We start from the raw sequence: 25916 nt of genomic DNA, 5'->3' as shown, positions 1-25916 counted from the left end.
TTAGGCCTGTCACAGATTCACTCAAAGGGAAGTAAACTTTAACACAGTTACTAGGCATAATAGTATAGGCACAGCTGGAACAACGAATTCTTTCCCCCAGAAGTTAATATACCTCAGTTCTTTTATTTTGTAGGACTGATGGCTGAACTTAGCTTAATACAAATATATATTTTATGTGTGTATGGATATATTTAAGTATGAAAACAAGTGTCTGTTTTGAAATTAAGTAAACTCCCAACGTATTTACAGCATTTTCAGAGAACGTGTTCTCCGTATCAGTCTGAGGATATCATCTCTGTTAAACAACTCTAGAAGATTAAACGAGGCCGAATCTCTCAATTAATGGACATCCTCCGTTGAGACTTCCAGTTTTCGCTGTGGAACAAAGAGAGTTCCTATGGAGGTGTTATTAGCACCGTCGGAATCCACGCAGGAGGAGCCTTTCGGCTTCGTTGGTCCACCTGGGGTACGGAAGAAGCTTTCAGCCACTAATTGGGACCCTTTGGGTGTCACAGGAACAGGCTGATTGGAAAGAGAAGAATGGAGAAAAGTCAAACCCATGCAGACAGGTACACCTGGCAACCTTAGAAAACTGGACTGGAGGGACACGTCACATGATGGGAACCTCGCATGCCCTGAAATCTGCCGGCTGAGCCTGCATGAGTTTCATGTTCTCAATTATTTCTGCTAAGGTGAGACAAAAAGCTCATGATAACCCCATAAAATGGACTCCTTGGTCACTCTTCCTGGGTTTGGAAGGAAGGCAGGCCTTTAATCTCGTCACTCTCCCAAAGGAGAAAAGCAAATGTGAGTCTCCCGTGATGTTGATATTGGGGACTTAATAACCTAAGGAAAAGAATAAATGGAAATACTCTTACCTGTTGTGCCCCTGTCACTGCAACTGATTGTCCATTTGTTTGGTTCTGGCCCAGGACTGATACGTCGTACTTGGTGGCCCTTCCTTGCTGAGTGCCTGCATTTTCCGGTGTGACACTAACAGCCTCTATTCTTGGAGACACAGGAACGGTTCCAGGCCCGGGGCTGGCGGACACCTGCATACCAGGGGAGATGAGGCCCAAGTGCTGCAGAGTGAAGTTTACAACGGCTGAGCTCGGGTTCTGGACGGGAACGGGGTGGCTCGAAGTGAGAGCCGAGCTGTTCCCGACAGGGACGGCTGCCACGGAAGTTGGTGAGACCATTAGCTTCAAAGGTGTTACATGAAAAGAGGGAAAATTAACAGCAGTGAGTTCAGATGATGTCACTGGAATAACACCTGGAAAGAAAAGGGGGGAAAATATCTTAAAAGCACAGGCATTTGTCCGAGAAGCATACAAGGCTTGAGTGAACTTGAGAATGACCCACATTTGAACAGTGTTTTACGTACACTCACCTGCAATCGGGGAGCTGTAGATCCTGTGGTTTGGGGAAAGTGTACCTGAGCTTTCTTTACTAGACAAAATGGACTCTGCCCCCAGGGTTGAGCACTGGGTAAGAGGGATTAGGTATCCTGATGGGAACAAGGTCTAGAAAACAAGGAGGAAGCGTTTATTTTACACACAAATATGGAAGAAAAATGGCCAAGCGCCTCTTCTGGGGCTAGTATCCCTTGGTGGTTCTCTCATCAGACTAAAGCCGCCAATGGTATGGGCCACGGGCAGGCCAGCTATAATGGCTCTTTGAAGACAATAGCCCTCCTTCCCATTCCAGTGCTTGTCCTGAATAATACAAACCATGTGTTTCTTAAATGCCATCTGTGGTCTTCGGAAGTGTCCTAAAGCTAGCACTGAACCTGCTTAAGGACAGGATTTACCCAGCACATCCCCCCTGACCCCCCCACTGACGCCCTAAGTCCTGCTACCAGACTTCTTGGTATGATGTGGTACTGTCAGAACAAGTTTAATGCAGCTGGACACCGTAAAGGCACTGCTGTGTTATTATCTGATTGTCCTTGAATTGTGTGGGATGGTATTTCCCAAGAATATTCTGAGGGGCTCTAGTCCTATGGGATGCAAGCAGGCACTCTGCGAATCATAGTCAAATATGTTTGGGAAATTCTGAATTAAACAAAGGAAAATGGTCTTTATGACAGAATTTCTAAGGGACTTTTATGATGGCATGCATTGTTCTCCAAGGGGGCAGCATGTAACATTTCCTAGGTTATTCAGCAACTAAATTTTTGGTAGTATTGGTATTTAAGGAAAACTTTAAGAAATGGGAAATGCCAAACCATAGGCCAAAAATACAGCCTCCTGGCTGTTTTTTTTTTTTTTTTTTTGCGGTACGCAAAACCATAGAAAGGGAATGCCAAACCATAGGCCAAAAATACAGCCTCCTGGCTGTTTTTTTTTTTTTTTTTTGCGGTACGCGGGCCTCTCACTGTTGTGGCCTCTCCCGTTGCGGAGCACAGGCTCCGGACACGCAGGGTCAGCGGCCATGGCTCATGGGCCCAGCCGCTCCGCGGCATGTGGGATCTTCCCGGACCGGGACACGAACCCATGTCCCCTGCATCGGCAGGCGGACTCTCAACCACTGCGCCACCAGGGAAGCCTTTTTTTTTTTTTTTTTTTTTTTTTTTAACAATGGCAGAGTGAATAGGTGCAACAGAGACCATATGGCGCACAAAGCCAAAAACATTTACTATCTGGTCCTTTACAGAAAAAGTTTGCTGACTCCTGATTTAGAGCAAAGGAATTATACAACTATACATTTTTTTCCCCTAGTACTTTAGGTTCAAATGATACCAAACACCCTTATAATATACAAATGAAAGGGCAGGGCACCAGGGTTCAAAAAATTACAGATAAAAAAGAGAACTGATTAATTCGTATTAGATGCCCAATTGTCATGCAGCAAAAGCTTTAGGGAGTAAAGTTACATTCCAAACCGAAATGGCCAGAGTGTTGGGTTGTGTGTGTCTGCACCATGCCTGCTGATCACTGTACTTTTCCAAACAGAGACAGCCTACATGGGTGGCTGAGCCGCCTGAAAAGTCTGCTCAGTCTTACCAGGAGCAGGATTGGTAAAAGCGAAAAAGCAGGTCTTGTAAACTAGGGGCCCTCCTTTTATCTTCCTCTGGATCTTTCTTCTCGCCATTGTCAAAACAACAGTCTATACTTTGATCTAGCTGTTAATAGGTCTGGTCAGAATCCACAATGCTAAAGGGTACCACAGACTTTCAATTTTGTTTCTTAGATGCTTAGCTCTATTCAATATCTTTACTAGTAGGTTCCTTAAAGACTGCAGCAAAAAAGAATTTTCAAGGGGTAGATTTAGGTGTTTTACAAATAGCTGCTCTTTGCTATCTTTAATCGTACTCTCTCATGGTATGAGTTTTTCTGGTTGCCGGTTTAACTCTTTTCCAGCAAGACCTAAAGTACTCTAATAATAATTATCCTTCCATTTCCTACAAACTATATTCATCACCAAATTTTTTCACCTATAATGCCAATTCCTTTTTTTAAAAAAAAATTAGAACTATTAAAATAGCAGGATGAAAGAATTTGACATATTTCAACTTGCACATCTTCTCATTGAGCCTACATTACCACTCTTACCCCTCTTCCTATGACACTATCCTGTTTTATTTTCACCATACTTCTTATCATTCACTACCTGATATGTTTGTTTGTATACTGTCTTCTCTCCACCCCTAGAAGTGTAGATTCTCAGTAAATGTTTGTTGAATGAATTAACACATGAATCTCTCACTTTCTTTGTTCTGCTCAGTCCCTGCTAAAAAGAAATGGTCAAAATGAAGTCAGAGATGAACAAAGAAGCAGGGGACGTGAAAAATCTATCCAGTGAAAACCCTAATCCTGAATAACTAAGTGAGCAATAGGAGACCATTATTAAATCATACCCATTGGCTCAAAGAGATTATGGACCTCCCAGAAAATCGAATCAAGCCAAAGCCTTGTGATTTTCCCCCTCGCATGGACATTAGATGCAAAATGATACTATGCTAAGATAATGGATGTTTTGAATGGTTACCATGAGGCCATCCTTAGGGAAGATTTGACAAACTCTAAAGCCTCCTTAATAACAGTTACAGATAATACCCTTCAGCTTCTACGGTGCCTTAAAAGGACCACAAACCCCTTTATGTAAAACATCATGTAATAAATGCACTTAACCTCACAAAAACTGTAATATGGCCCTGGGGCAAGTGCTCAAAAGCAACCACCCCCAAAGGCAGGTGCTGGGTTTGGTTTGATCCAGAGCACAGGTTTGATGCAAAGCATATTCTCTTTACACCCAATAGACGATCAGGAAAAACTGGCAGAACAAATTCTTTATAGATGTGGAAAAACAAGATGAAGGGAAGTAAAATAACTTGAATTAACAGCAGGGACAAAATGAGAGATTAACTTCTGCTTCCACGTTTAGTGGTGTTTGTTTATTTGGTGATGCTGTCTTTCATATATAATTGTCCTAAGGGAGGAAAACGAGATAATGTATGTGAAAGTGCCTAATACTTCTGCTGTATGGTATGTGGGTAGGCATCCAATAGATGTTCATTCCTTCCTGAATAAAACTCCATCTAGGAAGAAAATTGTCTAGAACATCAAAATCTCTAGAAACCAATGCATCAAATATACCTAAAATTAGCCAAGCTAAGTTTGATTTTTCTATTTGCACAAAATGGAAATTTTGGTTTAAATTTTAGGTAGAAAGTAAAAACAGGGGGAACAATTTCTCTTCTAGGCAACGGATGCCAGTTACATGACATCAAACAAACATCAAGTAATGACTCAGAAAGCAGGAGTTAAAGGGACCCTATGTGTCCATCCATTCATTTGGGGTCACGGCTGCTTGTAAATTATTTAAGACTTTCATGGCAGGTGTTTGCATTCCAGTGTGTGACGGGAGAAATGGACTTAAGGACAACCACCCGCAGTGCTTTAAAAAGAGAGCAAATAATCCCTTCCTCCAGAGGTTAAAAATGTCCCTGCCATCATCCCAGTAAGGGGATTAGCTGTCTGAGGCCTTGTTTGGATTATGGGATGCTAAGGAACAGTTCCCTGTTTTCTGAGAGACTGCTGTTTGCTCTGGTAAATTTCACAAGCCACCAGATTCTCTCCTAATCAACTGGGGAGCTCCTAAAGCTTTGCATAGTTCAAGGCTGTACTTACTGTGGAGACATTTTCAAGTCCTTTTAGGTCTTCTTTAAATTTCTTTTTGGAACCATTGTCCTCGAGCATGCTTGCCCTCTTTGAGCCTCTTTCTCCAGCAGGCTCCCTGTCTCGGTTCTTTGTACCTTGTCGCTCTAGCCCTGGCAGCAAGCTTCCAGGCCTGGCAGAGGCACTGGACTTCGGTGCATCATTGGCTGCATTCTCTGTGGTGGTATCCGTGGAACCTTTTGATCTCGTGGCGTTAGAAGAGGGGGTGGGGCAGACCGTGGGGCTCAGGCCTTGGGGCGGCGTCATCGTTTGGGCCTGGGCAGGCTGCAGGTAGATGGCATATGATGGGCCCGAAGGGGCCTGAGGTAGGATCACGGGCACTGCCGATGGCAATGGGCTGGGGATGAGGGGGACCACCCCCAGGGGCTGGATGAGGGACGGTGCTGTCATCTCTAGCTCAGCATTTGCTGGAGGGTCCAGAGGGGCCACTGGTTTGCAGTGCCCAGATCTTGCCAGTTGTACTTTCACTTTCTTTCTGGGTTCACTAAAAGACAAGATTTAAAACATGATACGATGGAAACATGTTCTCTAAAATGTTCTACCACTTCAGATTGCCCCAGATCGAAGCTATGCTTTTATGAGACTAGCAGATAGTTTCTGTAATGATTCCGTATAGAAAAGATTCTCTCACCAGTTGCCAAGGCTAGTGCCTATTCTTAAAATAAAGTAAAATAAGTAATCCTATCGATGCAGGTAAAGTAATGCATCCTGTTACTAAAGAGCGTTGCCTACCTTGATTGCTCTTCTAACTGCATTTTGCAAATAGCTGCGAGCTGAGCCATTTTACTGGGGAAAGTCACAGAATTCTGAGAACTCTCAGCTGGTAAAATAAAAAGAAGGTGGGGGAGAGGATTGGTCAAAGCAAAAGAATACATGTTCACACAGATGAAACATCACTGAGGTCAAAGGAACATGCACCGCTCCCCCAAATCACCCAGCAATTAAACAATAAACCCCACAAATCACTTTTTATCCTTTAATTCATATATAGCTAGTCTTCAAGTGGGTTTGGGACTATGGAAGTTGAAACAATTCTCTAGCAAGTCCCGCGGGATCAAGTAAGCTAAAAAGTCGGATAAAAAGGAATTCTTCCGAACAGAGCCCTGACGTGATTGTAAACATACCTTTGTTGGTTTTGATAGGGCTAGTGGGAGCAGAATTTATCTTTCTCCGATCACTTTCTATGCTCTTTACCAGTTTGATGAGAGATGGGTGTCGAGTAAAGTTTGGTTTCCCACGTGCGGAAAAGAGGTTTTTGGCACAGTTCTCTTTAGAAGACCGCCTCCCTTCCAAATCAGAGGGAGCAAAAGGAAGCACTGGGCCAAGACCTGAAACAGGAAAGGGCAGTGTGTTAATACACGGTTGGTTCGGCCTCTCTGGGGTATGAGGTCAGAGTGTGATTCTAAAATGATTTTAGGAATTAAACTGGCCATAGTTAATAGAGCACCTACTATGTGCCAGATACGGTTTTAAGGGCTTCACCTACAAAACCTTGTTTATCTTATTAAATAAATTCTGAGATAATATTTCACACTTTAACATCTCTGAAAGCTGTTGTATCTTATAACCAGTGGTGTGCTATAGTGTGACTGTTACTGATTTTTTCTTTCTTATTGATATATAAAACATTGTGCATCTCAGAATCAGTGGAGACTTAATCTGATGAAATATGGTGACCCTCACTACTATGGAGTGAATGTTTGTGTCCCTCCCCACTCCCCCACCCACCAAATTCATATGCTGAAACCTAATGCCCAATATGATGGTATTGGGAGGTGGGGCCTTTGCGAGATGCTCATGAGGGTGGAGCCTTCTTGCAGAGGATTAGTGCTCTTATAAAAGAGACCCCCCAGAGCTCCCTAGTCCCTTCTACCACGTGAGGTTACAATGAAAAGACGGCTGTCTAGAAAGCGGGTCCTCACCAAACACTGAATCTGCTGGTGCCTTGATTTTGGACTTCCTAGCCTCTAGAACTGTGAGAAGTAAATGTCTGTTGCTTATAAGCCACCCAGTTGATGGTACTCTGCTATGGCAGCCTGAACAGGCTAAGACACTCTCTACAACTTGGGTAGGTACTTCTCAGGAAATGCATCCCCATTTCAGAGACATTTCATACATTAACTGACTCACGGTCTCTTAGCTTGTAGAATGTGGGCCTGGGATATGAACCTGATCAGTCTAGCCCAGAGCCTACACTGTGAATCCCTGTACCAAAGGACCTCTCTCTGTAGTTATATCCAAAATCAAAATAACCTCTTCCCACTTGTGGGTGAGGAAACAGTCTTGGAGAAGTAACGTGCCCAAGGCCACAAGGCTGATAAGTATCAGAGCTGGGACTGGAACCTAAGCCTCCCTCTGCTTCCACAGCCCATGTTCTTCCCACTTTCCAGCACTTCTGTGTGGGGATCTTGGTGGAACACAAAATGTCAGAATCCCAGAGTTGAGAAGGAGACTAGAATATTGATACTGGAATGAATTCACTTCATATTCTCCATGTGCACAGACTCTGTTACGGTCACTGAGCAGCATAATAATGACAGCAGTAGTATCTTATGCTTCGTGATGCTTTCAACTTTCTCAAATCCTTTCACATACACATTCTGCCTCCTGCACAGGATGTGCAGTTGTTATGGACCTTGGCTGCTGACGGAGCCAAGAGCTAAATTTTCCATATCGGTTCATCTTTAATTGTCATTTCAATCACTTATATATGTTCTTTACATGTGGGAGTGTGGGTAGGAAGGGAAAGGGAGAATATCTCCAAATGTGCGTTAATTCAAAATAACGGATCAATGAATGAAAGAAAACAAATACATACCACTGGGATTTGGACTGATTTCTGGGCCTGTCCATTTAAAAGCTGGTTTTCGGCCTCTTTCCTCTGTAACGTGAACTTTCTTGATAAGATCCAGGCTACTCAGAACATTAGCTATATCATACAACCTCCTAATTTTTGCTGGGGGGGAAAAAAAGTATATACATCCCTTAATGGAATAATGAAAGATCAAAGGACTTTGCTTCATAAGGACTTCATGTACATTCAAAGAGCTATCCTAACCATCAGTGTCAGAGAAAAATGCGACTCTTAAGTTATGCTAGGGACACTGCTTTAATTAAAACAACAAAAAATAGTTTTAAATATTGAAAAGACGCAGTTACTGATGATACTGAATTTTGAAATGACAAAAGTACATGTTGGAAAAGGAAAAGTGACTCAACGATATCACCTTATTGGGAATCATGTTACAGATTTTCTAATAAAAATTTACCATTGCTGGGCATCTCCTAGTGAGGATTCAGGATTATGAACAAATAGAAATACAGTATCGATGATAAATGTATTGCTTTCCTGCTTGTGATAGTTTATAAAAAGATTTATTTAATAACATAAAATATTCCATAGCCCATCAAAATTTATAAATTTTCATACTGTCCATATGTAATATGAAAAGTAGAGATTTGTTAATTCTATAAATCTTACATATCTTGAAAAGTTTTGCTACATAAAGTCTGCCTTTACTTCAGCTTGACAGTACAAAGTTACAAATTGAGCCCCTTCTTCATGGCCATGCCAGAAGGTTCTGAATCCCCTGGGGATTCAGGAAATTACACATCTGTAGTTCCTGGAATAGTTTCCAGGGCTGTGACTAACCAGTGAAATGGAGAGCTGAAAACTGGTGGCTCAGAGAAAGCGGGCAGCCCATCGGTAGTATCGGGATGTGTTTTTTGAGATGACAGATCTCCCAAGCCCATTGCCAGCATTATTGCCTTAATCTCTATCCATTTTGTCTTTATAGGGACACTGGAGATGTCTGAATATACTTTCATATACTCTTAATATACTTCACCAGTACAGCTTCCCAGGGATGGGAAGGGATCTGTGTGGTAGCTCGCAGGCATTCCCCCAGCCTCTGCTGTGGCTCGGGGCAGCTCTTCCTCACAAGTCAGCCGGGTCCCCTGAATGACCCATGTCCAGGCCAGCCTCATGCCCTACTTGGAGGTCGCTAATGCCCTCAGGTGTCTGCTGAGCACTCCCTTCCACACTCTCTACTCCTTTTTGAGGGGCTTCCTGCAAAGTCTGTTCTTAGAGGCAAGGGTAGAGCTGTGTTAGGGACCTAATCTACGGTCTCTTTGCAACTTAGAGCAGATATTCTGGCTAAAACCACTTTCAAAACGGCGAACCATCTGTGCTGCAGGTCACTTCTGGGGACAGTGTTAGAAGTTACTTTCACCCTCAAATATGAGAGGCAGTGGAGAGAGCAGAGACCTGGGTTCCAGTCCCACTTTACAATTTACTGCTCATTTAGGTTTCAGACAGTACAGATTCTACATGTGTAAAATGGAGACAATGTTACAGTAATAAAGGAGGTAACATTTAAGGAACTGTATAAGCCAAAGTGTCAGATAAGAGTAATTATATACGTATCTTTGAATCCCACAAGTCAGCTAAAGCAGTATCATCATGGCTTCTGGGGAGAAGTGAAGATACAAAAGCCTAACTAGATATGATCTGTTTATATAACAAATGTATTTGGAAATCAGTTAATAACCGAGATTTTATTATTTAAGAGTAGGTCCGAAAGTCCATGGCAGTCGTGCCACTTACTTTTAAACTTGCTTTTATCCAAATCTTCCACATGGTCCTCCCCAATTAAAATCTTGGCAGCAACTTCCAGGCTCACTATCTGAGGCGTTGACACCAAAAATAGCATCACAAATTTCTGGCTCATCACTCTTAAAGACTTGTCTTTGCGGCTGTTTACAGAGGCTTTGGAGAAGGAAGAGGATTAGAGAATTAAAATTCATGAAGGGACAAGTGCTTTCTAAAGTAACCAGGCTAAAAATACCACAACCTGATCCCACGGCTGATGTGCAGCATTTTCACATTAAAAGCAGCAGAAGCTTTGAGCGTGGTTCCCTAAGGAACCTCTTCTTTAGACCTCCCAGAGGTGCGCTGCCGCCTGAGCTTTTCAGCAGCAGCTCTCACCTGCCCGAAATTCCACTCCAGGAAGTTCGACAAAACACATGTCTGGGTGTCCGTTTTGGCCAGTGTTTGATTTGATGATCGGATCCTCTATACGGTAACTCTTACTAAAGTCAAACTCTTGTTCATATTCTTTCTTTTTGATCATCATAATCTGCTCGGCGTACTTGTTCTCTTCCCCGACGCTCTTCAGAGTCCCAAGGGTTTGGTTGAGGTTGTGTCGGCCGTGCCAAGTGTATCTGTTTTTGGCAAGCCGGCTCACCATGTGCAGACTCTCTAGAACGTTGACGATATCGTAAATGCGTCGGCGCTCAACATCTGCAAAGAACGAGCAGTTGTACCTTACTAGGATCAGATTCTGTAATGTGGATAGAATTGAATACCTTTTCCTTCCAGGGATTACTAGACAGTAGGTTCTGGATTATATTAACTTTATTTATGCTCAACAAAGAGTGTGAAGATGAGAAAGGCATGTCCCTGCTCTCCAAGGGCACAAATAGTTAATATGAATTAGAAAGGTGACATTTATTGAGGGCTTCCACTGCGCCATACAGGTTTAGGACATTTTTATCCTAAACTTGTGAGGTAGGCATTATTATCCACACTTTAAGGATGAGGAGATAGAGGCTCAGGCTGGCTAAGCTGTTCACCTCAAGGCACAGAGCCAGTAAGTGGCAAAATCAAGTCTTCAGTGCTCTAAATCCCACACTCTACACTCCATTTCTTTTTTTTTTTTTGCGGTACGCGGGCCTCTCACTGTTGTGGCCTCTCCCGTTGCGGAGCACAGGCTCCGGACGCACAGGCTCAGCGGCCGTGGCTCACGGGCCCAGCCGCTCCGCGGCACATGGGATCTTCCCGGACCGGGGCACGAACCCGTGTCCCCTGCATTGGCAGGTGGACTCTCAACCACTGCGCCACCAGGGAAGCCCTACACTCCATTTCTTATATTAGTTCCCAACACACACACACACACACACACACACACACACACACACACACACACACACACACGGCTGTCATATGATAGGTACAAGGTGCTGAGATTCCTTGCTGTTCCTGGAACTTGCCAGATATGCCCCTGCCTGAGGCCTTTGTGCTGGGCTGCTCCTTCTGGCTGGAATCCTTCTCCCAGATGTCCTCATAGCTCCCCACCTCGATTCTTTTGAGTCCGTGCTCGGATGTCACCCTCTTAACAAGGCCTGACCTGACCACTTCATTTAAAATTAAATTGCAAATTGCAAAGCACACCCCTAGCACTCCAAGCCCCCCTACCTTGGTCTACATTTTCTTTTTTCCACAGCACATATTACCTTCTAACATATATCATAATTACTTACTTATTATGTCCTTTGCATATTATCTACTGACCCCACTAGAAAGCAGGTTCCACAGGAGCAGGGATTTTGTCTTTCTGTTCGCCAATGCCATCCCAGCTGCTACAACATTGCCTGGCACATAATAGGTGATCAGTAGATACCTGCTGAATTAAAGGGTACATCCTCCATAGCTACAATGAAGTGTATGTGAAGAGATGAATCTAAATAGCATATTCTTAAAATATGAAATAAAGTTGATATGTATAAACACGTATGAGAAGGACAAAACTTTCTTCCCAGGGTGATAGCTAGATATTAAAATATCCTGTATATCTCTTCACAGATCCAGATTATCGTATTTTCATGACTCCAAAGATATACCAAGTTTGCCACAGACTCCTTTTTAGCTGTAACTAGATTTGAGTCCATGAAGAGAGGAGCGAAAGGGGGCAGGGGAACACAGTAACTTTTGGCAAACACAAAACATTCAGAAAATGCACTGGTTCTCAGAGTAGCGCTGAATGGCAGGGAGGGCTAAAGCCCTGCTCCCATGCCCAGAGGCCGATCCTCATTGTAAACTGTGAAGAAACCATTCCACAGCCTGGCTCCAGTGAGAAACAAGACCCAAGTTCAGAGTTGTAGCTGTTTATGAAACAAGTCATAGAACAATGGTGCCTCCCTTTAAAGCATCAGAGCTTTCGAAATGCAGTCAGAGCAATCTCCATTGTGATTTTCTGCTTCTGTTTTAAGACTTAACTGAGACTGGAAACTGTATGCGGTTATTCTTAAATTAATAGGGCTTTACAGATGGATAACTTCTGTGTGGCCTTGTGTCATTACAAACACTGGCTAGATGAGTGTGGGTCTGAAGAAGTCAGTCTATGAAGTCCCTTTAATGATTAACCATTTCGGTGAGCTCTTTGCATACTTACTAAGTTCCTCGGCTACTTCATCAAGACAGATGTCGTTATTCACAGCAGGGTTGGGATAGTTGGGATATCGAGCTAAGAACTTATGACACAACAGTCCTAAACTTTTCTCTTTTCGACTGGGTTGGGATTTCTCATATTCGTCTCCAGATAAGTGTTCCTACAAAGAAAGATGTAAATAATGTCTTATTCATAAAGATTTATTGGGGGCATCTGCGCTCAATGACTAACACTTATACACATGGTTTGCTTCAATAGCTACAAAATTGGAAAGAAAAGGTGTGGAGCCAGGATAAATTGCTTGACAGATCTGAAAGGGAAGAAGTTCATAAGTAAGTCACAGGTTCAGAATTCCCAGGGCTGTATTTGATGGGGTCCAGACCCCTCCAGGGCTCTGAGGGGGGTGATGCTTTACACTGCTAGTGCTTCTGCAACAGCTTCACACTGCTCCCCCGACCCCCGCTCCCCAAATCCCCCAGTCTCCACCCAGGCCTCTGAAAACCTACATGTAAACAATCTCTGGCCTCAGGTAATCCATTTCCGTTGTCAAACAAACCCCTTTTCTGATCTCTGTAGCGGATCTCTGGGCTCACGGCACTGATTAGCATTTTTAGGTTGGCTGTTGGTGTCCACGGTTCTCCCTGGGAGATCTCCTTGGGCTTGGTGGGTGTGGTTAAAGGGCCAAAGTCAGGTTGGATCTCCGCCAACACTATATTTGCTGCGGTGGATTCTTTCAGAGGTGTTTTCACCAGTCCCCTTTTATGTGGCTCGAAAAAGAGATTTTCCTGGTTCAAAACAAGTAAATTATTAAATCCACTGTATAAAAGGATTTATCAGATAGCTTTTGACTCTAGAAATTGTATAAATAGAATAGTGCTAAGAAAAAAATGCCTAGTGAGGTTGTCGAGTTGATTAAATTAGTGACTATATTCCAATGATCACTTTGACACTTGTCCATTCTAATAGCTAAATTTCCCATTTTTAACTTTTCAACAAAGCATGGACTTAAACTTTTCATCTTATGTTCCAAGAATTTAAAAAGAAAACTTTAAGACTTATAATTTTTTTTTTTTTTTTCTTTTTGCCGTACGCGGGCCTCTCACTGTTGTGGCCTCTCCCGTTGCGGAGCACAGGCTCCTGACGCGCAGGCTCAGCGGCCATGGCTCACAGGCGCAGCCGCTCCGCGGCATGTGGGATCCTCCCAGACCGGGGCACGAACCCGCGTCCCCTGCATCGGCAGGCGGACTCTCAACCACTGCGCCACCAGGGAAGCCCAAGACTTATAATTTTTAAAAATTTGATTTTGAAATAACTTTAGATTTAGAGAAGAGTTGCAAAGATTGAGCATTCCCATATACCTTTCACTTAGCTTCCCTTAATGGGACTGATAATTTTAAGTGATCCCAAACTCCTCGGAGTGACTTTGACTTATGACACTGTAATAAGTAAACGTCTCCACGGCAGAAACCATGTCCCATTCATCTGTGTATCTAGCACAATGACTGCATGCAGTGGCTACTCAATAAAATACCAGTGATGCAGAAAAGTCAGAGAGCCAAGGAAACAAGGGTGAGGGCTAGCATATGGTCAGACTTGCTGGCAAAATCCACTGGGGAGCAAAATCCAGAGTGCCTACGAGCAGCATTTCCGACCAGAAAAGTCTGCTCTTTGAATATTTAACCTTTTCACTTTACAGATGGAGAAATTGGAACCCAGAGAAGTAAAATGAGCTACCTAAGACCACAAAGCTGGTTCCTGGCAGAGGCTGGACTGCCACTGAGAAACAAGGGGGTACATTATTAATAGCTGTTCATACTTAAGACTGATGGAGACTATGTTTCTTCTACTTTTGGCCACTGGTGACTTCACACATTCCTACCACCTGTATCTATTTTATTTTTATTTTTAAAAAGTTTGATTAGGATGTTTATTATCATGTTTTTATTAACAGCAACAAAAGATGTTTGTCTACAATTTACAATGTACAATGACCAGTCAATCCCCCTCTTGCATTGCTGTGCATTAACTGTTCTGTTTTAATGGAAACACTGAGAATACATCTATATCTATAAGAAAATGCTTAGGACGGCAATAAGCGAAAGAATAGAGACTCACTAATTCTTTTTTTTTTTTTTTTTTTTTGCGGTACGCGGGCCTCTCACTGTTGTGGCCTCTCCTGTTGCGGAGCACAGGCTCCAGACGCGCAGGCTCAGCGGCCATGGCTCACGGTCCCAGCTGCTCCGCGGCATGTGGGATATTCCCGGACCGGGGCACGAACCCGTGTCCCCTGCATCGGCAGGCGGACTCCCAACCACTGCGCACCAGGGAAGCCTGACTCACTAATTCTTCAGTGACTTTAGGAACAAAGATTAACGGGACTATTTTATATGTCTGTGACTCTTTAGGATTTATCAAGTGCTTTTCCATTTGTGTTTTCATCCAATCCTGTAGTTCTATTCTACAGAAGAGGACACCCAGGCTGAGCGAGGTCACACAGGACTTGAATCTGAATCTCCTCCATCCAACTATGGTACCCTTACATGGAAGTCAGTGTGATGGACCCAAGGGGGGGACCCTCCCCTGATGGTGCACTTGAGAGGTGCTGATCCAAGAAGGGGATTTTTCTCAAGGCTGCTGTCCTTTGCCTCTGACCATCAGAAGCAATAGCAATTCTCTTATTTGACTACTATCTAAAACTTTTAGGAAATTTGCATATTTCATTTTTTTTTTAACCTATCAGTATTTGGACATCAATCAAGATACCCCTCACTGACAGTGTCCCCTATAGTTAAAAGAGACTGGTGGTTTGGTAGAAAATGATCTTAACAGGAAATCCAATCTCAAATCATGTCAAATGCCCTTTCTGAATTCCTATTGTTCAAGAATCCTCAGAAATATCATAAAGCAACTAACAAATTTTATTATTCTTAAAAATACCTTCTCTCTCTACTTTATCTCTTTGAAATTTCTACCAAATCATAAAAAACTAGAAAGAGTAATCCTAGGTAATATTCCCATCTTCAAAAATTAAATTTCCCTTCCTTCTGGGTTTTTATAGGGGCTAACCAAAAAAGGATAACCAAAAAAGGATGCGGCATTAGTAAGATATTGGATATTGAAAAATCATGGAGCTAAATCAGGATGATGTTGCATTTAAAACTGCAAGGATGAGTATTGAAGCTAAAAAGGTACCTTTTCGTTCTCCATTCTGTAAATTTCTCATACATTTAGAGTTTCTTTAAAAATGAAAAATCTGGATTTCCTCCCAATATCCTGATGGTTCAAGTAGTCCAGGTAGTCCAATTAAAAATTTTAATATCCTTCAAGAAAAAAGGAAATAGAAAAAGTTAAAAATAAAAGCCGTAGGTCTGTTGAAAATAACTTCATGGACGCCACAGGCTACTGAAACAAAGGCTAAAGAAAACTGACAAACTACATTTACATTTTATTCCCGACCACAGACAGCCCCACGGGGCAGAGAACTCCATCAAACGCCTGTAAATTCCTTCAGCTAACCGATCTGCTGTCATGAGACTTCAAGCAACCCACAGAATTTCCAGTGACAGCCCTCTCCCACCTTTAGAGAAGGCAAACCATTCTCCAGACCCCACCGAATGGACTGTAGCAAGCACAAGCACCCACCTGTTCACAGATCAGAGCTCGGGACTCAGAGCATCAGCCCAGGTTCAGGCTAAGCAGCCACAACCCTAAGTATCTGGATAAAAGTCTGCATCTAGATGTCTGATTTTCTCCCTTGACACACACGTGCATAGGCTCAGCAGTAAAGTCTTGGGAAACAGCTTGATAGGTAACTTACAAATTCAGTCCTTAAGCTCCAAACGTATTCTGGGCATTTAAATAGCGCCTTATGATTAAGACTTTTTTAAAAAAAGACTTCCTTACAGATGCGGCTTCCTTAAAGCGCTATGTATTCGCTATTCAGGCGGCTAGTTCACGCCACAATGTTGGACCCTACCATGGAAGGCTGCATTTGCTCAGCAAGGCAACCAGGTACAGTCCCCCTGCCGCCACCGGCTCCCGCGCCCCGCGCACTTCCCCTAGCGCCAGGCCAACTGCCCCTCCCCCCACCGGTCCCATTCAGCGCGCCGCCCGCCAGGCAGTTCCTGGACAGCATCCTCGCGGTTTCTAGGGCAACGATTCCCGACCAATCAGAGTGCTGGTCGCGGGCCTGCGATTGGTTGGCGGCGCCAGGGGCGGGTCCGGACCTTCCGCCTTCGATTTAAAAATTTGGCGCGGAAAGCCGGACCGTGGTCGGCGCCGCCCCTTATCAGCGCGGGGCTTGAGCGCGGGCAAACCCGCGCCCGGAACCACAGCATCCCTGCCCCTCCCCCTCGCTCGCCCCCTCCCCTCTGCGCGGGAGCTCAGCTCCTCCCTCCACGGCCCCGGGAGGAGCGAGAGGCGGGAAACGGCCGCCGCTGCCTTCCCGAGCCCTCTCCCGGTGCCAGGCTGGCCGAGCGCCGCGTCCCTCTGCGCCCCGCTGACCTGTCAGTTCACCTCACGGTTGGAGCCGACGGGAGCTGAGCGGGGACTCCTCGGCACCCCTTCCCCGCTCAGGCCCGGGAGCCCGCGTGTCGGGCAGTCAGTCGGTCCTTACGCTGCGCAGAGGTGGGTGCCGGAGGGAAACGCCGGGACCGGGACTGGCGGGCCGGCGGGCGGGCAGAGGGAACGTGACCGTCCAGGAGCAGTCAAGCCCCCGATTTGAAATTAACCCGCTCCCGGCGCGAGCCGATCCCGCGGGCAGGGAGGGCCGCTCCCCTCCCCCACGCCCGCTCATCCCGGCCCCGGACCTCGCGCGCCAATCCGAGCCTCCAGACTGGAGCCGGCGGCGAATCAGGGTGCAGGCACCGCCCTCCGGTCCTGCCTCCACGACAGAGTTGGGGGAAAAGTTAAGCAACTTTTTTTTTTTTTGGTAAACACCCCCTCCCCTAGCTCAAAGTTGGGGAATGAAGTTTAGTCCGCCCGGGGCACGCGGGTTGGGACGCGGGCGCTCCGCAATCCCCAGCCTGGGTCCATCCCACCCGCTGCCCAGCCCCAGATCCGCTCACCTGCCCTGGGGATCCCAGCCAGGACCATTACCCCTTCCACCCATGGCATGCATTATTGTGTTGCCCACCATCTGCTCATGGCCTCTAGAAACTGGGGTGTGGAGGGAGAAGCTTGCCAACCGGTGATCAGATTTGATGGGCGCGGGGTCTCGGCCCAGACTTGAGAACGCAGGTGTGGGAGGAGGAGGAATAAGGTTGAAAACCCGCCAAGCCTGTTCCAGGCGTCCCCCGTCTTCCCTCTCCAGGTCTCCTCCCGGCTCCTCCCTTTCCCCCTCCCTGTCGTCTTCCCTCGCTTTTCCCTCTTTTTCCGGTTTCCGAGCCTCGGGCAGCTTCAGCATGGATTATTGTAGAGTTCTAGATTAATAGGAGGTTTGGGAGACACTGTAGTGCAACGCCCTGTTTTGCAGACGGGGAAACCGAGGCCCGGGGCGGCAGCGCTGCCTTTGCCTGTGCCTGGGTTGTTTGCGCCCGCGTTGTCTTGCTCCGCTGTTCTCTGCTTTAAAGCGTTTCCCTTTTCTGGGGACCTGTGCTGGAGTTGCGGGACCGCATTTATTGCCCAACAGCGCCTAGATCAGGGCGCCCATCTATCGACTGGTTTGAGCTCTTCCTCCTCTTTTGTAATTTCTCATCTTTTAAGCTCCAGCAAAGCGCGGGGCCGCAATCCTCTAGCGTGTAACTTATTTATATTTGTCAACGAATCACCCAGTGCTGACTTGCAGCGCGGGATATTCTTATATTCCCGGACGCGATATAAGGGCGGGGATACAGTGATACTGAGGCTAAGGTCGCCGTGCTGTAGCGACAGGCCGTAGGACCGGGGGTCCCGGTGGCGAGCGGTGGCTCTTTCTGCCGCTGAACGCGACTCAGGGCGCGCAGGGTGGCTGCCCCAAACGGTTAGCGCCGTGGTGTCTCGGTCCTTCCCTCTCCGCTACCCAGGGAGCGGGTCCTACCCGGCTTCAGGCAAGTGACGCTCAAGAACTCGCTTCCACCTGAAAGCCGACCTTGGGCGCGGTGCTGTGCAGAAGCCAGCGGCCACCTAGAGCTCTTAGATTTAAAATAAAGTGAGGTCACTGGGCAGGGCCCCACCGGGCCCCACCCCCGACAGCACTGAGCAGCTCGTTCTTACTGAGCCCCGGTACACCTTTTCCGGAGGAGGGTGTGTTTATATACACATCAACGAAAGGGGGGCAGTTGGTGCTTCTGCTTTAGCCACTGTTTCACGGATTGTTCCCCCTCTCCCACCAGCATTTACAGGAGTGTGCCTGTCCAGCTCTGCTCAACCTACCTTAAGTTTTTACAACCCGGGAATCCTCTTTAAAGGGAAGGTCTGATGCCACTGTATTCAGAACCGGTGACTGATGCGTTCACATCTGTGGTCTACGGGGGCATTCATGCCCCAGGGGTCTGAGTGCCAAGTACCTGTAAGGCAAATAATGCAAGGAGCAGCCGCCTCTGGTGAGGCTGCACAGATGTCATCTCATTCAATACTCAGCACAGGTGTTAACTGTGAGTTACCATCCAGAAAGTGAAGTAGAACTTTTTTTTTTTTTTTTCCGGTACATGGGCCTCTCACTCTTGTGGCCTCTCCCGTTGCAGAGCACAGGCTCCAGACGCGCAGGCTCAGCGGCCATGGCTCACGGGCCCAGCTGCTCTGTGGCATGTGGGATCTTCCTGGACCGGGGCATGAACCCGTGTCCCCTGCATCAGCAGGCGGACTCTCAACTGCTGTGCCACCAGGGAAGCCCGAAGTAGAACATTTTTAAGTAACAAACCCCAGGTCTCGGGGTAAGTGGCTGGTCTGGGATTTGAAGCCAAGTCTCTTTACTCCTGAGGGCTTTCCACTGAAAGCCATGTTCTGCACTGTGCTTGGGCCAGTCCGTACTTCCTTCACAGGATAGTTGCGCCCCATTTTATAGAGAAGAAAACTGAGGCACAAAAAGGTTTAAGTGATAGCCAAGTTAGCTATAGAGTCAGGATTATAATCCAGGTCTACCTGCTCCCAGTTCATATATCCCATTCCACTGCTTCTGAAAGTCCCTATAAAAGCAATGTTGGTGACACATTAGACCACTCTTGACTACATAACCCCTCCCCCAACATAACAAAATATAGAAAAAGAGGGATCTGTAATTCTTGTTTTAATGACAATTGTCGTGTCTTATTGAAACATGCAAATTATAATCCAGTTTACTGACTGGGTTGAAAAGTGGCCCTATTAAGAGGGAAATGATATAGTTTTAAAGTCTTAACAACCCTTTCATGTAAAGGAAATGAAAAAAGAAAGCAAGCTAAAACAATTCTACTCAACACTGTATGGTGTGTCTGATTTGAAATTCAGCATGAGTGGAAAGGAAAGACACAAGACTAACTGAAAACTTTTATGTTTACTGCACAACCAAAAAGGAAGGATGAAGGGGCAGATTTGAAATCTTTTTTTCTTGTATTGCTATCAGACATGTTTTCCAGTTATATAATCCAAGGGAATATTCGTGCATTTGTTGCTGGTCTTTTGTTCACCATGTTGTATAATCTGTGTCTCACTGAAGTAGGCCAGTCTTTCGACTCTCTGCTGCTACCCTTATGCTAGCACAACTTGGAGGGTGAGATATTGGGTAACAAGTTCAGCATTAAACAACGTAAAAAGATATCAGAGGTAATGGGGAAAGATGGGAGTCACCTGAGGTGTCTAGATTCAAAGGTAACATTCAGGATTTTGGAATCACGGCCCTTTTCATTATCATCAGAACCTCACACACGGGGTGTGAAAAAAGCAGCCTCTTCCCTGCTGACCAGGGCAGGTCAAGGAACTAAGAAAAAAGTTGCTCTAGCCAGTGGGCTCCTAGACCTTTCCCTCTTGCTCTCTCACTGCCTCCACCCCCCATGTGCTTCTATCTATCACCCGCTCTACTTCCTGACCCAGTGGGGGCAGTGCGGGCTTGTGCTTTTTCTGCAGCACACATTGGCACGACCACTACAAAAGAGTCATCTACAGCTTTCAGTGGCACAGATCGCCATGTGCTGGGTTAGGTTGCAGCTGCTCCCAACCAGCTCTCAGCCCTCCCTGGGCTTTTTAACTAGTTGGTTACTCTTCCTGAAAATGAAGCATACTGAGTCCACTTTGGACAAGGTTTAAAGAGGGTAGATACGGCAAGGGGTGCAGGAGGGTAGGAGAGCCTGGAGGTGGCTTGTGCTGACGGTGGAGCCAGAACTGGTCAGAGCCTGCTGGGCTGTGTGTGAGGTTTGCTCCAGCTCTCCTGTGACTTCCTGTGGGGAATGCCACTCGACTCCGAGCCCTGAGCGGATATCTGCAGCCCTGAACTCAGCTGCCGCGGCAACAGTTGCTGCCATTTATTGAGCAATTATTGCATCTAAGTTTTAAAAATGCTTTGGGGATAACAGAACACAAAATACTGAGGACCCTTTTTATAGAATTGGAGTCTGAGTGCTGTCCTCATTGCGTTACCGCATCATCTGATCTTAAAATTGTCATAGAGCTGAGGATCATGTAGGCTTAGCGCTTATCTTGGATTGGAAGAGCCCATTTTCCAGGTTCTAGAGTACTGAAAATATATACAAATTCTTGGGAGTGGGGGCAGGAATTTAGTACCTGAGAAAGTCCCAGTCAATGCAGGAATCCCATAACCTCCCTGATCAGCGATGGCTACCCTTTGCTTGAAGTCTGGTAGGGAAGGGTAACAGTGCTGGCCCCTTCAGGCAGGTTCCTCACACCCTGTCCTGATCATAATGCTGTGTATGCCTCTCTTGTTATACACACCCCACCCACACCACTGTGAGCTCCTGGATGGCAGGGAAAGGAACTCCCTTATATCTCTCTCCCCGCAGTGCTCATCTGGATGCCTGGCCCAGAGCAGGGGCTTGATAAGTATTGGTTGATTAAATAATTGCCCAGAGTATACCTTGTCGTTTAATCTCTATCTTCAGGGCCAAGTTCAATGCCTGGCACATACTTGGTGCTCAATAATGTTAGAAAAAATGAGCTCATAATTACCATCCTTTAAATTTTTTTTTTTAACTTAGCTAAATACTATTTCCACCCCCCTCCCCGACCCATGACTTCTGTTTTATCTATTCATTCACTAAAACAGAGTATTCTGAATGCCTGCTATGGCCCCAAGCCCTGAATTAGGTGCTTGGTGTGTACAGGTGAGTGAAAGAGGAAAAGACCTTGCCCTACTGGAATTTACAGTCAAGGAGTAGAACAGTGTCTGGCACAAAGTGTTAACTGCTATTATTATTACTACCATCATCTTATTTTTTTCCTGTAAATGTGAGACTTCTCTGCCACCCCTCAGTTTAGCAAATGTCTTTTTTTCTATGTCCTACCTCTATAGTACTTTTTTTTTTAAGTTTTCTGTAGGTATTTTTCTTCCTTAGGAACCCAAGTTCTGGTCTTTCCTTCTTTCAGCTCATGTGTATGGGTCACTTGCTCTGAGCCTAGGGACTGTGCCGGGCACCTGCTATAGGACCTGGCGGCTGCCGTCGCATCACAGTGACAAAACCAACCTTTCACTTACTCACCACCCTTCTTTCTTTCTTTCTTTCTCTCTCTCTCTCTCTCTCTCTTTTTCTTTTCCAGGGACATGGACTTCATTTGGACAGGTTGTCTGCTTCTCTGAGGCTTTCAGACTGCTGCTTCAGAGTCCCTGGAGGCAACCCGGTTTCTTCTGGAATGATCATTGAAGTCAGATTAAGTGGGTTAGTTAAACCTCTGCCGGCTCTCTGTTGCCAAGTCTTGGAGCCAGGAGCCAGGAAGACAGAACAGGCTCTTAATCAGCCAAGTTGGGCTGGGGGCATCTCCCCCACTGGGTTACAGGCAGTCACCAAGCGCTCTAAGAACCCACTTCTTCCCCTTACACGTTTCTTCTAACTCACTGGCTCATGTGAATTCTCCTTCAAGTCATGGTTTTCAGGATCTGACTTGATCTAATATACCCATGATATCCAGACATATTATGGTAGAGTTTAACGGCTTACTACACTGCCTCATCATATAGTACAGAGATTGGATAGGACATACATAGTTAATTTTGTTGACAAAATACTTAGGATCTTCTGAAAGAAGTGCATAACTGTCTTCTCAGTTTTAATTGCAAATGCTCAATAAAAGCTCACAGTATTTTTCAGTATGGAAAGTGGTTGGAGTAATTGCATATGAATCTGCCCACAAAATGGATAGTTCTACATATGTGTTTAAAATAGAGCTAAGCTTTAAAGTTTAACTCTTTCAGTAAATAAATAAATAAATAAATAAACACATAAATATAGAGCTAAGCTTTATTACAAATTCAGTCTTTGGAATAAAAATGTATAATTGTTTTAAGGTTAGTTTGAATAATACGAAACATTACTTTTTTATTAAAAAAGGGAAAGGTATTTGCTAACCAAAATTTTTAGATACTGGTTATCTTGGTATCCTTGTGATAATAATGTCCTATCTGTGTCATAGCATCTGTGGCCGCCTCTTAGAGAAACTCGGGGTCTGGAGAATGGAGAGGCATCTTCTAGTCAGTCCTCTTCCTTGAGAGAGGATAGGGTGTGGATACAAGTTAGGACTTTGGAGTGAAATTGACCTTGGTTCAAAGCCTACCTCATCATTACAGCCGTGTAACCTTAGGCACATTACTTAACCTCTCTGAGCCTGACTTTCCCTTCCTCACTAAAATGGGGATCAAAATACCCACCTTGAAGGGTTGTTGTGAGGATTAGATGAGGTAATAGCTGTTACCGAGTACTGTAACGTGCTTAGCACAGTGTTTAGCACGTTACAGTAAGTACTCGATAACAGTTATTATTACATGTTATTGTAACCCACACAAATCCAGACAAAGCAATATTTGTTTTTGTTTCTTTGTGGGGTTTAATCACTCTGGGGAAAAAGATTCCCGGTAACCAGGTGGTTTGGCCAGGAAATTCCTCTTGACCAACAGAGTCTGCATCTTCCCACCCTCTTCCCCTTCCTCCTGCCGCCCCCTGCAGGAGGTGCAGCTGGTTCAGTGCACAACTTCAGGGGGGCATGTCCAGTGTCCCGGAAGCATAACAACTTGAGGCCTTTTTTTAGGACATAATTTACAGAAATGCTTGAGAAAGATACTTTGAAGAGGAAATAAATGCTCGAACATAACATACTCTTATCTCTTATTAGAATTAATAAGTACCTCATAATTGAAGGTTTCCTGTCTAGTTTATGGGCTCTGTTAGTACATATTGCCTCTCCTGCTCTTTGTTCTCCTTTCTCTCTGCTCCCAGCACACAGACATCCTAAAGGCTGTAAACCTAGGCCTGGGCACAGAATTTGCCAACTGGCTTAGAATACAAGGACTCGGCTCTAGCCCTGGCTGTGGTGCCTTCTACCTCTGTGCCCTAGCGTAGACCACTTACCTCTTCAAGCCTCAGTTTCCTTCTCTGAAAGGGGTTGGTAATGTTTGTAGCATAAATATGTCACTGATTGTGTGAGACCAACCAAAGCAACATAAGTAAAAATAATAATGTTTGAAAACATGAATTGTGATTTGATTATAAGGAAATAGTCTTATTCATATGATCAGATCTCTTGCTAGCTTATTGATTTCCACAGTAGGAACTGCTATGTGCTATGTGATCTTAAACAAGTCACTCAACTCCTCTGAACTGTAGTTATCTCCCCTGTGATACAGGGAGAGCAGACTTAATTACTTAAATCTCCCAACATTGTATAATTTTATGCTGGTGTTAGGCTTCCCTTGGAAATTGGAAAAAGCACAGACTTTGAAGTCTGACAGAGTGGGGTCAATCCCCCACTTCACAGCTCGCTGTCTTTTTGTCTTTCTGGACCCGGAAAGGTCGTCTCAGAGGGTTCCAGGTATTTTGGAAAACGAACCGCAGTTTGGTTGAAGAGCAGTTTTGCTTGCAGGAAGACGTTAGCTGTGAGCAGAGCTCACAGCTCTGTGATGAAACGGATCAGGCCAAGATTCAGGTCTAGAATTTCCAAACTCCAGCGGCCCATTTGGTAGAACCAGTTTGCTTTTGCATGTTGAATTTTTGTTGAATGAATAACAGTGCCCCAAGAGCTGGGATGGTTTACTGGCGCCCTTGCCTTTGGTTCTGTGGCTCTCCAGGTGTGACCAAGCATTTCAGACAGGCCTGCCTCCCACCACTGGCCCCCCGCCCAGGGATGTTCCTGCAGCTGTGTCTCAGCAGGCTTTGGAAGTCCACACATGCCCACTGACTGGTCAGCAGCCCCTGGGATCATCTCCATAACCTTTGTCACAGGACATCAGAAATAGCGTGTCAAAGCTGGCATTGCCTGAGAGGCAAGAGAAGGAAATGGTGAGGTCCTTGATGAAAACGGGAGAAAGTTACCCAAATTCATGGTCTGATTCCATCAGCAGGATCTGGGATTGTTGCTCACTGCTTTCTCTCCTTCCGCCTCCAAATCAGTACAGTGAGCTAGGTTTATCTTTATTCTGACCCGAATATGTACCAACCAGTGCTTCTGTGGGACTACAGCACAGTGATAGTGTACTGGTGTTTCTGCAAGTTCTGGAAAGAGCTTCTGAATACTCAAAGCGTGAACAAACCATGTTCAGGGGAATTTTAGTGCAGAGTTACTTAGGGCTTTTTTTTTTTTTTTTGGATAGTCTCTACTTTGAGGCCCTGGTTTTGTTTTTTTCAGCATTTACTGAGAGGTCCCCAGGGGGGCAGACACTCTCTAGGTGCTTCACGTTATCGGCACATTATCTCATTTAATCTTCACCGTGTACCTGAGAGGTAGGTTGCTCTTATCCCTATTTTGCAAATGAGGAAAGCTCTGGGAGGTGATTGGCTGAGGGTAACACAGCTAGCAAGCAGCAGGGCAGGGATGTGGGCTCTCAAGACCATGTTCAGAACTTCTACTCTATGCTGCTTCCCACTGGTAGAGCTTCACTGGTATAATATGCTGGGGAACTAGGAATCAGAATCCTGGCTTGACTAGCAAGCCTCCTTTTCTGTCCATGCTCCCCAAGTTCAAAACCTTCTCTTATCTCCTCCTTTCTATCTGTGCTTTGCACATCCTCTTGGTCACTGAGTCCTGTTAATTTGTCCTTCCCTTGCATTTCTTTTCATACATATCCTCATTACCGTGCACTTGGACTATTGCAGTAGCCTCCCAGCTCCCATTGTCACCAGCCTTTCCCTTTTCTATCCTTTCTGCTCCCCTTGCCAGGTTCATCTTCCTTTAACACTGCTTTGTCCTAAAATGTTTTATTTAAAATGTCCCAAGGACTCTTTATGGTTCACAGGACGAGGTTGATACTCAGGGCTTGATATCAAGACCTCCCCACCCCACCCCTGCCACGATTGACCTCAGAGCTCCTTCCCAGCCTTACCCATCACTTCCTGCAATGACTTGATGTTGCCTTGAGTTTCCTGACTTCGGCATCTTTGCCCATGACATATCCTCT

At 45.3% G+C, this 25916-nt stretch overlaps 1 protein-coding gene across 1 annotated transcript; it reads right to left on the bottom strand.

The window, feature by feature from the left end:
- Positions 1 to 339: 339 nt before the first annotated feature.
- On the bottom strand, positions 340 to 15616 carry E2F8 (E2F transcription factor 8). Its single transcript, XM_030864901.2, has 12 exons — positions 15602 to 15616; positions 12916 to 13194; positions 12413 to 12569; positions 10168 to 10482; positions 9787 to 9948; positions 7999 to 8136; positions 6305 to 6508; positions 5913 to 6000; positions 5133 to 5664; positions 1391 to 1523; positions 879 to 1273; positions 340 to 522 (listed from the first exon to the last, which is right to left on the bottom strand). Exons 1-12 carry the CDS (start codon positions 15614 to 15616, stop codon positions 340 to 342), a joined length of 2601 nt encoding a protein of 866 aa, XP_030720761.1.
- Positions 15617 to 25916: the final 10300 nt, after the last annotated feature.

The sequence above is a fragment of the Globicephala melas genome, chromosome 8, assembly GCF_963455315.2.
Source record: "Globicephala melas chromosome 8, mGloMel1.2, whole genome shotgun sequence".
Lineage (NCBI taxonomy): Eukaryota > Metazoa > Chordata > Mammalia > Artiodactyla > Delphinidae > Globicephala > Globicephala melas.
Note: the sequence above shows the minus strand (reverse complement) of the source record. Positions and strands in the feature narration are given on the sequence as shown.

Bases quoted from the DNA above. Each gene is read 5' to 3' on its own strand.
- E2F8 (XM_030864901.2), bottom strand. The intron at 6,509-7,998 runs GTATGTATTTGT...TTCCTGTTTCAG, and splicing joins AATCAGTCCAAATCCCAGTG to GTCTTGGCCCAGTGCTTCCT. The intron at 5,665-5,912 runs GTAGGCAACGCT...CTTGTCTTTTAG, and splicing joins CAGTTAGAAGAGCAATCAAG to TGAACCCAGAAAGAAAGTGA.